This window comes from Papio anubis, chromosome 5, assembly GCF_008728515.1.
Source record: "Papio anubis isolate 15944 chromosome 5, Panubis1.0, whole genome shotgun sequence".
NCBI lineage: Eukaryota > Metazoa > Chordata > Mammalia > Primates > Cercopithecidae > Papio > Papio anubis.
Window position 1 is genome coordinate 133,141,366 of NC_044980.1, and position 15,067 is coordinate 133,156,432.

At 36.1% G+C, this 15,067-nt stretch overlaps 1 protein-coding gene across 18 annotated transcripts in view; it reads left to right on the top strand.

The window, feature by feature from the left end:
* The window catches only part of LOC101003154 (ankyrin repeat and KH domain-containing protein 1), a 140,988-nt gene that overhangs the window by 51,396 nt on the left and 74,525 nt on the right, over positions 1–15,067 (top strand). For 13 of the 18 annotated variants that reach the window (XR_002522773.1, XM_021939730.1, XM_021939732.1 and 10 more), the window contains exons 8-11: positions 390–627; positions 1,198–1,389; positions 6,686–6,795; positions 14,455–14,511. Coding sequence is in view for 17 of the 18 variants with exons in the window: in XM_021939730.1 (XP_021795422.1) it covers positions 390–627; positions 1,198–1,389; positions 6,686–6,795; positions 14,455–14,511 (597 nt within the window). In the remaining variant the exon portion in view is untranslated. Of the gene's footprint in view, positions 1–389; positions 628–1,197; positions 1,390–6,685; positions 6,796–14,454; positions 14,529–15,067 lie in introns of those variants that run through there. The other 5 variants (XM_021939733.1, XM_021939744.1, XM_021939734.1 and 2 more) reach the window with 2 other exon arrangements.

The window sequence follows — 15,067 nt, forward strand, 5'->3', positions numbered from 1 at the left end:
GGTATGACTATATTTGACCTGGCAGTGGTATAACCTAGTTATTTTGAGGTAGCATTGACTATAGATTTCAGTTTTTTGAACTTCAAAAAATGGAAATTTAAAATTATTTGGATTTGTGACTGTTATGTCACCAAATCTCATTCTTTTGGAGAATTTTGGGCTTGCTCAAAAGTTGGCTAAAATAATTTGAAAATTACTTAAAAACAATATTGATGAACTTTTGATAAGGCTCAGATGAGCATGATACTATATAGGCTGTCTATGCTGAATCTTCTAATCTTGTCTTTTTTCTTCCTATCTTTTTCCAATCTCTTGCTTTCTTCTCTCCCACTTAAAAAAATCTCAAAACAAAAAATTTATCTCCTTTCTTTACATCTGAAAATCTGTAGGATGGACATGTAGAGGTGGCACGTTTGCTTTTGGATAGTGGTGCTCAAGTGAACATGCCTGCAGATTCATTTGAATCTCCATTGACGCTAGCCGCCTGTGGAGGACATGTTGAATTGGCAGCTCTACTTATTGAAAGGGGAGCAAATCTTGAAGAAGTTAATGATGAAGGTTACACTCCCTTGATGGAAGCTGCCCGGGAAGGACATGAAGAAATGGTGGCACTACTTTTAGCACAAGGTAAAGCAATTTTACTTTTTTGTTTTTTTTTTTTTTTTTTTGAGACGGAATCTCGCTCGGTCGCCCGGGCTGGAGTGCAGGGCTGGAGTGCAGTGGCGGGATCTCAGCTCACTGCAAGCTCCGCCTCCCGGGTTCACGCCATTCTCCTACCTCAGCCTCCCGAGTAGCTGGGACTACAGGCGCCCGCCACCTCGCCCGGCTAGGTTTTTGTATTTTTTAGTAGAGACGGGGTTTCACCGTGTTAGCCAGGATGGTCTGGATCTCCTGACCTCGTGATCCGCCCGTCTCGGCCTCCCAAAGTGCTGGGACTACAGGCTTGAGCCACCGCGCCCAGCCGCAGTTTTACTTCTTTTAGAAAAATCAGTTTTCTTTGGATGTTTTGTGTTAGTACTGGTGAAGTTTACTACAACTAGCATGCATATATATATATATTGCATTGATGATAAATTCTGAACACCCTGGAGGAAACCACAGAAGCAGAGAAGACAGATGATTATCACAATTCAGAAAAATAATATCTTTATTGTAAGTCTCTTACAACTAGTTTTATCTGTTTTTATACTTTCTTAGGAGCAAATATAAATGCCCAGACAGAAGAAACTCAAGAAACTGCTCTTACTTTGGCTTGCTGTGGAGGATTTTCTGAAGTTGCAGACTTTCTTATTAAGGCAGGGGCTGATATAGAGCTTGGCTGCTCCACACCTCTGATGGAGGCATCTCAGGAGGGACACCTGGAATTGGTTAAATATTTGCTGGCTTCTGGTATGTGGCTTTAAAATGCCTTATTGCACAGAAAGACAAATACAAATAATAGTTTATTTATATGTGGAATCTAAAAACATTGAGCTCATAGTAGATAACAGAATGGTGGTTACCAGAGTGTGGGGATGAAGGTGGGAGGAGGGTACACAAGGAGAGGGGAAATGTTGATCAAAGGGTGCAAAGTTTCACTTAGATAGGTGGAATAAGTTTTAATGATATATTGCGTAGCAAGGTGACTATAGTTAACAATAATGTATATCTCAAAATTGCTAAGAGATTTAAATGTTCTCACCACAAGTATGTGAGGTGATGAATATGTTAATCATGCTTGATCTATCATTCCACAACATATACATATAACGTCACATTGTACCCCATAAATATATACAATTATTATTTGTCAATTAAAAATAAAATAAAATTAAATAATTAAAAATACCATTTAGAAAAAGACTTATATTGCTTTGTTAACTTTAACAATTAACTGTTAACATTTTCATGTCTATAAAAGTTGAAAGACAGCTCCATAATTTAATTGATCTTAGACTCCTAAATCTCTAAAACTCATTTTTAAAAAGATTTCATACTGTTATTAATGTTTGTGTAGTGACCATAAGGTATCTCATTCACCTTCTTTCTCCCTCTAATTGTTTGTGGCTTGTTGAAGGGAGATGTTAGTTTCTCCTAGTTTCTGTTAAGAAGAGGTGAGGATGATGACATATTGAGGGTATAATTTGGTACCTTTAAGTCTGTTCATTTCTTGACATTTCTAAGTCATCTGAAAAAAGTGGGAATTAATTTGTTTTTGCAGAGTACTAATTTTAAAAATATTTGTGCTTTATTGTTAAGCTGTGGTAAGCAATAAGTACTTTTACATAGAATATTTGTAGTTTTATATAACATACTAAAAAAAAATTAGTCCCAACAGATGTAAATATATTATTTGAAAATAATATCAGATTTTTCTTTTTTTCCAGGTCTGATACATTATTTGATACAAATTTGATATATAGAAAAGTTAATATGTAAAAGAAAATATTTAGCAAAATTTTATTCATCCTTTTGGGCTTTCATTGTTAACATTAATTTTAATATAGCTGAACCTCAAGTTTTCCTTTGAATTATTATTGAAATAATTTATTAAACCAGAATTTTTTTTTTTTTTTTTTGAGACAGAGTCGTGCTTTGTCACCCAGGCTGGAGTGTAGTGGTGTGAGTATGTTCCACTGCAACCTAAACCTTCTGGGCTCAAGTGATCCTTCAGCCTCAGCCTCCCAAGTAGCTGGGACTATAGGTGTATACCACTATGCCTGGCTAGTTTTTGTATTTTTTATTTTGCCATGTTCCTGAGGCTGGTCTCAAACTCCTGGGTTCAAGCAATCCTTCTGCCCCAGCCTCTCAAAGTGCTGGGATTACAGATGTGTACTACCACACCTGGCCTTTAACCAGATTATGAATGGTTTGGATGATTTATGGTTTGGACAAACCAACCATAAAAGCTGACTTTTTTCCTGAATCAAATACTGCTAATCACTCTAGTTATTGTATGTATTCAGTCATTTTTCCCCTATCATTTTTAGTAACTGTGTCCTATTCAAGAGTCTTTCTCTGCTAGTGGTTATCTTTGTGCATTCTTCCCGCATCCCTCTCTTAAGCTAAAGTCATGCTATTGTAACATGTTTTTAAAAGAAGGAATAAATGTTTACTAAGAAATTATTGAATATCAGACATTTTGCTCAGCTTTTGTGTTATCTCTGTTATTTGCCACTGGTTCCTGTGTAATGAGAAATGTTAAACACATTCTTGTAGATGAGGGAACTGATGCACAATGATGTTATATAACTCCCTTTAAGGTAACCAAGCTAACAGGGACAGAGCCAATGTTCATTCAAACTTAGAACTCTTGACATTGTTTTTTCTACTGCATTACCATTGATTTAGCTCCTTTTGCTTATTTGAAGTATGTAGCTCATAGAAACTATCTTAGGGTTTGAGAATCACTTTTATGTGATCACTACCTAAAAGCGTTTTTTTTTCCCCCCAGTTTTAAGTGTAATTTATTTACATGAAGTGCTTCTTACAGTGTGGCACTAAAGAAAACTCAAATAAGGCCTACACAATTAAAACAAATTTAACAACTTTTTTGTTATGGCATTTTTTCAAACATAGAGATTGTAGTATTTGAGATCCTAAGAATCCATCACCTAGTTAGTGTTTTAACATGAATGTCTAATTCACGGCCAATCTTATTTCATCTGTACTTCCTCCATATCCCCATTCTTATAAATTATTTTTATTTAAAAGAAACATTTTTAACTTTTTATTTTTAAAATATGAAAATTAATTATTTAAAATGTTACTTTTATAAAAGTGTTAATATTCAGTATTTAAAAGATAATTTTAAAAATAACCACAATATAATTTTCCTACCTAAAAATTTTTAATAAGAGTTTCTTAGCAAATATCCAAGTCATTTTCATATTTCTCTGATAGTTTTATAAATCTGTATGTATGTGTTTAGTGACTTGTTTGAATTAGGATTCAAATAAGATTTATACAATCACTATTAATCAGTATGTCTCTTAAGCCTTTTTTAATCTATGGGCTACATTTCATTTTTCTTATCTTTCTTCTTGCAATTTTTGGTTGAAGAAATAGAATGTTTTTCCATTAGGCTTCCCAGAGTGTGAATGTTCCTGATGATATCGCTATTATTTTGTTTAACTTGTTTTTCTATCCTTTAACTTTTCTGTAAATTAGTAGTTAGATCTAGAGACTTGATTGTATTCAGGTTTGATTCTTTTTTGTTGTTGTTGTTTTTTAATGGGACTACTTCATAGGTGGTATGTGTATACTTTCTTCAGGAGGTAATAAGTATACAGTTGTCTCTCTGAGACATTATTAGCCATTGGTGAGCATTGCTTAGATCCATTAATTCATTAGGGATTACAAAGAGGTGATACTCTTAAGTTCTTTTATTCCTTCGTTTATTCCTTTCTTGAATATCTATAAAGAGAAACTTCCCCTCAACTATTTGCCTGTAAATTAAGTAGAAATCAATATAAGCATGGCAAGAAAGCCCGGGCGTGGTGGCTCACGCCTGTAATCCCAGCACTTTGGGAGGCCAACGCGGGCGGATCATGACGTCAGGAGATCGAGACGATCCTGGCTAACACCGTGAAACCCCATGTCTACTAAAACATACAAAAAATTAGCCAGGCGTGGTGGTGGGCACCTGTAGTCCTAGCTACTCAGGAGGTTGAGGCAGGCGAATGGCATGAACCTGGGAGGCAGAGCTTCCAGTGAGCCGAGATTGTGCCACTGCACTCCAGTCTGGGTGATAGAGCAAGACTCCGTCTCAAAAAAAAGAATGGCAAGAAAATGTTTGTCTTTTTTTCCCCCTTTATCTGCCAGTTTCCAAGGTGATGAGGTAGTCCCTTAGCATCCTTCAAAGGTGATCAGTGAAGTGTTTTTTTGTTTGGTTTTGTTTTGAGACAGAGTCACGCTCTGTTACCCAGGCTGGAATGTAGTGGTGTGATTGTGGCTCACTGCAACTTCGAACTCCTGGGCTCAAGGGATCCTCTTGCCTTAGCCTTCCAAGTAGCTGGGACTACAGGCATGCACCACTATGCCCTGCTAATTTATTTTTTTATTTTTTGTAGAGATGGGGTCTTGCTTGTTGCCTAGGCTGATCTTGAAGTCTTGGCCTCAAGCAGTCCTCTCACTTTGGCCTCCCAAAGCACTGGGATTACAGGCATAAGCCACTGTGCCTGGCCCTGTTTTTTTGTTTTTTATTTGAACATCATTTTGAACTTTTGGATTTGAATATATAAGATGGCCTTTACTTCATCGTGGTCATTATTCTTTTTGATGTAAAAATTGTTGGAAGATGCGACAGTTTGAGTATCTTTGATCAATAAGGTTAGCTCCTAAATCGTTTTGACATGACCACATTGCAGTCTCTGATAGTTTCCTTGCTTTCTCATATGGCAAGGTGTTCCGGGTTCGTCTTACACAGTTCCTGCTCCAGCCTTGGGATCAGTCATTTTTCTAAGAAGCCCTAATTTCATTTAGTAGTAAATGGTAGAGACCACGATCTAAGCTAGAGATGCTATTTATGCTTAGTCTACAACCATTGTCTCTAGGCTTTAGTTGATCAGGGCTGGGAAATATATATATTTTTTTATAGATTAAATATATCAGGAATTCATTGGTCACCTTCGAAGGATGCTAAGGGACCACCTCAGTACTTCCAATTCAGAACCACAAGCGTTTTTTTTTGTTTTGTTTCGTTTTTGAGACAGAGTCTTGCTCTGTTGCCCAGGCTGGAGTGCAGTGGCATGATCTGAGCTCACTGTAACCTCCGCCTACCTGACTCAAGCAATTCTCCCATCTCAGCCTCCCAAGTAGCTGGGACTACAGGCATGTGCCATCATGCCTGGCTAATTTTTTGTTTGTTTGTTTGTTTTGGTAGAGACAGGGTTTCACCATATTGCCCAGGCTGGTCTCATACTCGTGGGCTCAAGTGATCTGCCCGCCTCAGCCTCAGCCTCAGCCTCCCAAAGTGCAAGGGTTGCAGGTTTGAGCCACCATATCTGGCCAGAACCACAAGATTTTTACTCAAGTTCAACAATCTTATATCTCACCTAAGATTGGGAGTTCAAGACCAGCCTGTCCAACATGGTGAAACCCCATCTCTACTAAAAATACAAAAATTAGCCAAGCGTGGTGGCATGTGCCTGTGATCCCACCTACTTGAGAGGCTCAGCCATGAGACTTGCCTGAACCCAGAAGGCAGAGGTTGCAGCTGCGTCATGCCATTGCACTCCAGCCTGAGTGACAGAGTGAGACTATCTCTCAAAAAAAAAAAAAAAAAACTTGTATCTGTGTTTTCCCTTAACCATGCCCAAAATTTCTGTTCTCACGAAATAATTGCTCATTTGATTTATACCACAACATCCATAGAACTGTCTCTGAACACAAACCAAAAGTACCACCAATATGATTTCTGAAAAATGCTTAGTATTTTTTGGTTTTGCAGCTCTTTTATTCTTTTGGGTGTATCTTACTAGTGATGTAAGGGCAAATTACTGTGTTTTAAAATCATTTGGTTTAGTTCTTTTTGGTATGACTCAAATTATTTTTATAAAGCATATTTAAAGGAAAACTAGTATACTTAAAATGCATTTTGATATTTTCACATTTTGAATTCTTCAGTTTCACCAGATTGCAAAATTGGGCTATCTAATATAATTTTACAGTTCACAAAGTAAATGTATGCTTTTTTGTTTGCTAGGTGCTAATGTGCATGCTACAACAGCAACAGGAGACACAGCCTTAACCTATGCTTGTGAAAATGGACATACGGATGTTGCAGATGTTTTACTTCAAGCAGGGGCTGATTTAGTAAGATATTTTAAATTTCAAATATTTTTGCATGAATGTTAATATCCATTTATACTTAACATTTAGAAAACACTAAGATCAGTGGTTTGCATACTTTGTATACAGTAACTTAAAAAAAAAAAGCTTGGCTACCTGCTCTAGTTGTTGTATGTATTACATGTATTTGAAAATACTTAATGTTGAACAGGGCATACTGTTTCTTTTCCTAGTAAAACTGCTAGTTTGTTTCTTCCTTTCACTTCACCCGCATTTGACATTTCTGTGCTTTTTAAACTGCCCTCTGTTAGATATATCATAAATTCGATGATGTGTTCACAGAATAGAGTAACAAGTCAAGTCACTTTGAGTGATTTCTTATTATTATTTTAATTGACACATGATAATTGAACATATTAATGGGGTACAGAGTGATATTTCAATACATGTATATAATGTGTAATGATCAAATCAGAGTAATTAGTACATCCATCATCCTTTTGAATGATTTCTGTTGTTTCTCTGATTAGAAATTTAAAAACAAAGCTACTGTTGTTAATCATGCTCCTAGTACATTCCTACAAATTCTGTTCTTTTTGTGTTTTTTGTTTTGGCTTTCCAAAATTTCAAATTAGGTGGCAGGTTCATATGTGTAATAATCTATATAAAAATAATATTCCATTTAAGTGTTCATGCCTCTTGCTGAAATGTGTGCTTTGCCTTTTATTTTGTGAGAGTGCTTTAAACCACCTTCTAGAGTTTTTCCCAGAATTCTCTGATATATTTCTTCAAAACTTATGTGTGACGTACATAGCTGTAAATGTTATAGAGAATTAGATTTCTTAGTTTTTCTTACTTAGAAAAAACTATGAAAGTATTGCCTTAAATCATCCAAGTAGATACCTGAGAACATTGTTGGAAAATAATTATTAACCAAAATAAATGTATGCTATGATTGTTATTTATTATCATTTCTACTAATACTAAATATTGTAATGAAAATGCTATCATTCATTCTTATTAATTAGGACTTTCCCTATCAGTTATAATTTCTGGGAGGTATGCTTTTTTGTCTGAGAATTGTGACAGCAATATATGTTAAGTACATCTTAGTCTTTTGACTTCTTTCTATATCTTTTTCCTTTAATAGAGTTACTTTGGGTCATCTATAAAAATTAGGAATTGAAGTTCTTCATTCAAAATAAAGAAATAGAGTAGAACTTAAAAACTTATATAATATAAACAAAATTTAATACTCTTATCCTCTAAATTCTTACCTGGATTCTCTCTTCCTTGTATTTTCTACGACAAAGTCACTCTCTTAACCTGTTGGGAGTTCTAAAAAATTAAATAGGGCTAGGTGCAGTGGCTCATACCTGTAATCTCAGCACTTTGGGACGCCGAGGCGGGTGGATCACCTGAGGTCAGGCGTTCAAGACCAGCCTGACTAACATAGTGAAACCCTATCTCTACTAAATACAAAAAGTTAGCTGGGTGTGGTGGCACGTGCCTGTAATCCCAGCTACTTGGGAGGCTGAGGCAGAAGAATCACTTGACCCAGGAGGTGGAGGTTGCAGTGAGCCTAGATTGTGCCATTGCACTCCAGCCTGGGCAACAAGAGCAAAAATGCCATCTCAAAAAAATAAATAAAATAAATAAAATAAATAAATAAATAAATAGGATAAAAGAGGAACTATCTGGTAAAAATATACTCTAATGTATAACAAAACCATACTGATTGTGACCAAGTTAAAAATCTCTTACATTTTTAAATATTTTATTTTTACCATCTTCTGGAATTAGAGTGTTTATTATTTAGTTCCTTAGAAGAACTACTTTAATTGAACAGATAGAACTATTTGAACTTACCATATTTACTTACATTCAAAATGTAAGATTAAAAATGGCTCAGATAGGCTGGGCACAGTGGCTCACGCATGTAATCCCAGCACTTTGGGAGGCCGAGGCGGGCAGATCACCTGAGGTTAGGAATTTGAGACCAGCCTGGCCAGCATGGTGACACCCTGTTTCTACTAACAATACAAAATTTAGCCGGGCATGGTGGTGGGCCCCTGTAATCCCAGATACTTGGGAGACTGAGGCAGGAGAATCACTTGGACTCAGGAGGCTTAGGTTGCAGTGAGCTGAGATCGTGCCATTGCACTCCAGCCAGGGCAACAAGAGTGAAACTCGATCTGGAAAAAAAAAAAAAAAAGGCTCAGATAAATACATATCTTAATTATTCAATACAGAAGTAATGCCATTGTTCTGACATAATTATTCATTTTTTATCTTGCAATCTGTTTTTACATTCATATTTACATGAAATTATAGACACAATATATAATACAGTTGTTTTCTATTTTTTCACTGCGTGTTCTTGTGTTCTGTCATAATCTTTACCATACTGCTATATAGTCTCTATATTTATAACTCTTGCATCATATTCCATCAAGTTGATGAACCATACTCGTTCATTAATTATGGAACTTTTGCTTTTCATTTTTCACTATTACAAATACTGTTAGATTTAATACCTTTGTATGTGTAACTTTTTATCTTTTCTTATTTTGAATTTTTTATATATTGATTGTAAGTTTTAAAAATATATAGGCTCTTCCATGCTTTTGCTATCTGTGGACTGATATCTTAATTTTAATATTATTTCTTTTCCTCATTATAAAAAGCAATACTGTTCTTCATATAAAATGTGGAAATGCTGGGCATGTAGTCCTAGCTACCAAGGAGGCAGAGGTGGGAGGATTGCATGAGCCCAGGAGTTAAAGGCTGCAGTGCACAATGATCTTGCCTGTGAATAGCCATTGTATGCCAGCCTGGGCAACATAGTGAGACCCTTCTCTTAAAAAAATTTTTTAGGAGAAAAGAAAATGTGGAAAGTATGGGAAAGTATAATAATTTTTATATTTAACACCTGTGAATATTTGTGAGTAAAATTTGTGACAGTGAAAAAAATATAAAACCTATGAATAAATTTTATTTCAGGCTTTATTGTAGGCCAGAGGAAAGAAAAGTTCTAGTCAAAAATAGGGAAACCTCAGAGAGTAAAGCAGGCAGATTAGTCCCTGAGTCCTGGGAAAAAATGACTGGTAATTCTTATTAACTTTATCTTACAAGGCAGTACCATCTTACTTATCCTTCATTCTTTGCTGCTGTCTTCTTTTTTATTTTTTTTATTTTTATTTTTTGAGACGGAGTCTCGCTCTGTCACCCAGGCTGGAGTACAGTGGCCGGATCTCAGCTCACTGCAAGCTCTGTCTCCCAGGTTTATGCCATTCTCCTGCCTCAGCCTCCCGAGTAGCTGGGGCTACAGGCGCCCGCCACCTCACCCGGCTAGTTTTTTTGTATTTTTAGTAGAGACGGGGTTTCACCGTGTTAGCCAGGATGGTCTCGATCTCCTGACCTCGTGATCCGCCCGTCTCGGCCTCCCAAAGTGCTGGGATTACAGGCTTGAGCCACCGCGCCCGGCCTTTTGCTGCTGTCTTCTAACATGTGTTTTGGGCTATAATAATTTCCTCCAGCAGTTGGCAGATAGAGGACTATCCATCCCCCATTGCATGCAGTGGAGATGTATTTCATTCCTGGCATCTCATAGATAATGTTCTCAGTTTAAGTGTACTAATTCTTTTTTTTTTTTTTTTTTCCTGATGCGGAGTCTGGCTGTGTTGGCCAGGCTGGAGTGCAGTGGCACTATCTCAGCTCACTGCAGCCTTCTCCTCCTGGGTTCAAATGATTCTGCTGCCTTAGCCTCCTGAGTAGCTAGAATTAACAGGTGTGCGCCAAAATTCAACCTAGGCGACAGGGCAAGACTCCGTCTCAAAAACAAAAGCAAAAACAAAAAAAAAATGTAGTTTATCACTGACTTTACTCCCTAACCATAAAGTAAGTTCTCTGACCTTTGTTGCTTTTTTTGGACTGTATTCTGCTGACTGAGTGAACTATATTGGGCATTTTCCAAAAATAGTTGAGCAATTGGAAACTAGGTAATTTAGACATGGATACATTAGTACTCTGTAGTTCTTCTTCCTGGAATTTATTTCCTTTTAAATGAGATTTGATATAGACCTCCCTTAATAGAAAGAAAAATATCTTAAGGATCAGTTTATTATCTATATTAAATCTTATAAATAGAAAACATAGACCAAGTCCTCTTTTATAAGGTTTTCTTTAAAAAATTTAAACAATATATTGTATATCTAGACATTTCTGTGTATCCAAAATACATATATATAATATATGTGATATAACATCTTTCCGTGTTCCAGTAGATTTCCCGTTCTTTTTCACAGGTACTCAGTGTTCTGTATAATTTATTAACCATTTATCTACTCATAAACACCTGAATTAACAGTTTTTAAATATTATAAATGGTGCTGCAGTAAATATTGCTAGGCATATTTATGTATCTTTGCTACTTTTGTGAATATATATAATAGGGATACATTCCTAGAAGTGAAATTACTGGTTATAGGGAAATGTGTGGCTAAAATTTTATTGTTTTGGGAGGTCCACATCTGAAATTTTGATAACTATTGTCAAACTGTTCAAAAACGCTGAACCAGTGTACATCTCTGTTAACAGTTGAGCCCTCCTGACTCTCCCACATTCTGACAAACATAAACAGATTTCTTCTTTTTCCCCTCCTTTCTTCCCTCCCTTCTCCCCTCCCACCCTTCTTCCTTCTTCTTCCTTTTTTAAACAGTTTAATTTCCTAATTTCTGATCACAGCCCCTATGTGTGCATTATCTACAAAAATCTTCTTGCCTAGCACAGTAGCTCAAGTCTGTAATCCCAGCTCTTTGGGAGGCCAAGGTGGGCAGATTGCTTGAGCCCAGGAGTTAAAACCAGCCTGGGCAGCATGGTGAAAACCCATCTCTACCAAAAAAAAAAAAAATACAAAAATTAGCGGGGTATGGTTGTGCGTGCCTGTAGTCCCAGCTACTCAGGTGGCTGAGGTGGATTGCTTGAGCCCAGGAAGTGGAGGTTGTAGTAAGCCGAGATTACATCACTGCACTCCAGCCGGGGCAATAGAGGGAGACCCTATCTCAAAAAACAAACAAACAAACAAACAAAACTTACTGTGCTATAATTGGCCCTATTAATTGCTCCCAAAGCTTTGGTGAACTATAGAAAACACAAGAATAAAATTACTTTCTGACAGTATGTGAAGACACCTTTTACAAATAGATTTTTAAAAATCAAATATTTAGTCAGTATCTATTGACTTCATTCTGAAGGACAAGGAGAGTAATATATCTTCCACCATAGAATTTTCATGAGTTATTTAAGTGGATTCAGTTTGTACATTACTAGTCTGTCTTATTATATAGCTTCATGATTCCTGAATTCCTCAACTTGACTTATCTGTTGGCTGGCTAGTATTGGTATTTTGATTTGAATTTATTCTCCCCGCTCAAAAAGGAGGTAATAGGTACTTGCATATTTTAGAATACCATATGTTGTATTTATAAATGAATATAGCCATGTATGAAATTATTGAATCACTTGTTCTTTCCCCTCAAAATTTTAAACCCACTATATTAGTGTCTTCTGGTACTGAATATTGCCAAAGCCTGCTAGACTATTCTCCATTATATGTAAGTGACTCCTTTTTCTGTCTGGATTATTATCATAAAATTCTTTCATTATACTTAAACATCTGTGATTTCATCAGGATGTATCTAGTGTTAATTAGTCTATATTTATTTTTCCTGGGAAACAGTGAATGTTTTCTGCCTGAAGATTTTCGTAAGTCATAGTCTTTAATAAGTTGTCATAGTGTTTTATTTTTTAAATTTTTATTTTTTTTTAGTGGTGACTGTGGGGTGATATTTTCTTTTTTTTAAAGGAAGATTTCTTTCTGCTGTGTTTTTGACTATTTATTTTTCTATTCTGTTAACATCCTTTAAGATATTTACCATCCATATGTATGGTCTCCCTGATCTCCCTTATTTGTATTATCTTTATGTCTAATACATTTCTTTGTCCTTTTCTTCTGCATTGTGTCTTAAGCCTGCCATCCAGGTCACTATTTTTTTCTGTATACTTGTTTCTGCTTTTTTTTTTCTTAAAAGGGACAGGGTCTTGCTTTATCCCCGAGGCTGGAGTACAGTGGCATGATCACAGCTCACTACAGCCTTAACCTCTTAGTCTCAAGCAATCCTCCCACTTCAGCCTCCTGAGTAGTTGGAACTACAGGCGCACACTGCCACACCAGCTAATTTTTTATTTTTATTTTTTGTAGAGACGGGGTTTTGCCATGTTGCCCAGGCTAGTCCCGAACCCCTGGGCTCAGGCGATCTACCCACCTTGGCTTCCCAAGTTACTGGGATTACAGGTGTGAGCCACCATGACTGACCTGTCTCTACTTCTAAATGTGGTTTTCATGGCTTCACTGTTACTGCTCCCTTATCTGCAAAGCTTGGGACCAAAAGTGTTTTGGATATTTTTTTTTTTTTGATTTTGGAATATTTGCAGAATATATATCCATTGAGCATCCCTAATCTGGAAATCCAAAATCTGAAATGCTCCATGAGCATTTCTTTTGAGTGTCATGTCAGTACTCAAGAAGTTTCAGATTTTGCAGCATTTCAGATTTCAGGTTTTTAGATTAGTGATGCTCAGTCTGTATTTAGTTTCTTCTATTCTTCCAACTCACTTTCCAATCTTTTGTTATATAACTTTGTTCAACTATTTAAGTAAATATTCCCTGTTCTCTTTAATTTATTTGAAGGTAATGGGGAATATTTGACTAAAATTTTATTGTTTGTTTTGTAGGAACTTCTTGATAGGTTCCATGTTGGATACTCTGTGCTTATTATTCGTATTTTAATGGGACTTGCTATTTATTGAAATATGGGGTAGGGTAGCAGGGAAGAGGAAGTGAGCCTTAACAGTTAGCTTCTGAAAATCATATAGTTGTCTCAGGATACTGTCGTGCTGAATCTATACCATAAGAGCACACACTTTCTTAGGGTAAGCACATCACGTAGGTAGGAAATTGGAGTGACAGAGTGAAGTCTTCTGTAGGCCACATTTCTTTTATTTGGAGATTTAGTTGACTCCGGTCAATGACTGAAAAGCTTATTGTGGTTTCCTAAGTTGTATCCCTGTCTCACCTTTAGATAGTTTATCTCAGTTAAGAGTCTATATCTAGAGAAAATACAAACATTCCATTTCTCGAGTTCTTTGAAGGTTCTTGTTTTAGTTGAAAAGTGTAAGCCCTAAGTACTTTTATAATGAGGGGAAAAACTATGTAACTATTTATCTTACAGTATTTTCCTCCATCCTCCCAACTTCTGATATGCCCAAATCTCTTGATTTCATTATTTTCTTTGGTTAGATGTTTTTAACTGTTGCTCTGTTTTTGTGGCTTTAGTTGTATTTTGAGACAGAGGCATGAATTTAAATAATTTTGCAGAAATATTTCTACATATATTAAGGTTTATATTGAAGTTTTATTGGTAAAAAACCGTAATAACACCCCCTTAAAAAATTTATACTCTGCTCCTGACATTACAGTCTCTACAGATGAGAATCTTTTTAGTTGAAGATCCTGAGTTAACAAAGCCCAGCATCTGAAGTATCGGTCACAAGGTCTTCATGGCCAAATGTGATTTTCGTTTTTGGAATAAGATCCGTGAGTTCTTCTTTTTCCTTTCGCAGGACAAGCAGGAGGACATGAAGACTATTTTGGAGGGCATAGATCCGGCCAAGCATCAGGTGAGGGTGGCCTTTGATGCTTGTAAGCTACTACGTAAAGAATAGATGTTGTAGGTAACCAGAACTCTGGATATCTGAATTCCAGCCAAGAAGTTCCAGGACCCTGCTGGGTGACAAAGGAAATCCTCTTCAATTGAAAAAGATTATGAAGTCCCAATAAAAAGAGATTTGCATTACTGGTAGTTTGTTTCCTTAGTCTTCTTTCTCAGTGATATTCCTAAAAAAATCTCTTAGGCGAAAATAGATTTTCTTATTCAGATAGTTCTTGTACATTCTCCTTTATTGGGAGAGTTAGTATACTACGGAGAGAAAGTCTCAGTAATAAAGTCCTTTGCATTCAACTTTGTTTATCAAAAATCTGAAACTCAGAGTGATATTAATACATTGGATTGTTTTAAAAATAATCCTCAAATAAACAATTAGTTTAGCAAAACATTTACTATATAGTTTATGCCCTAATTTCTGTAAACTAGAAGTTTAAAATTTTCTTCTTAAAATTGTCTCTTATTATTCTGAAATTGGTTTTTAAGGTGAATATTTTTTCATAAGAAATATT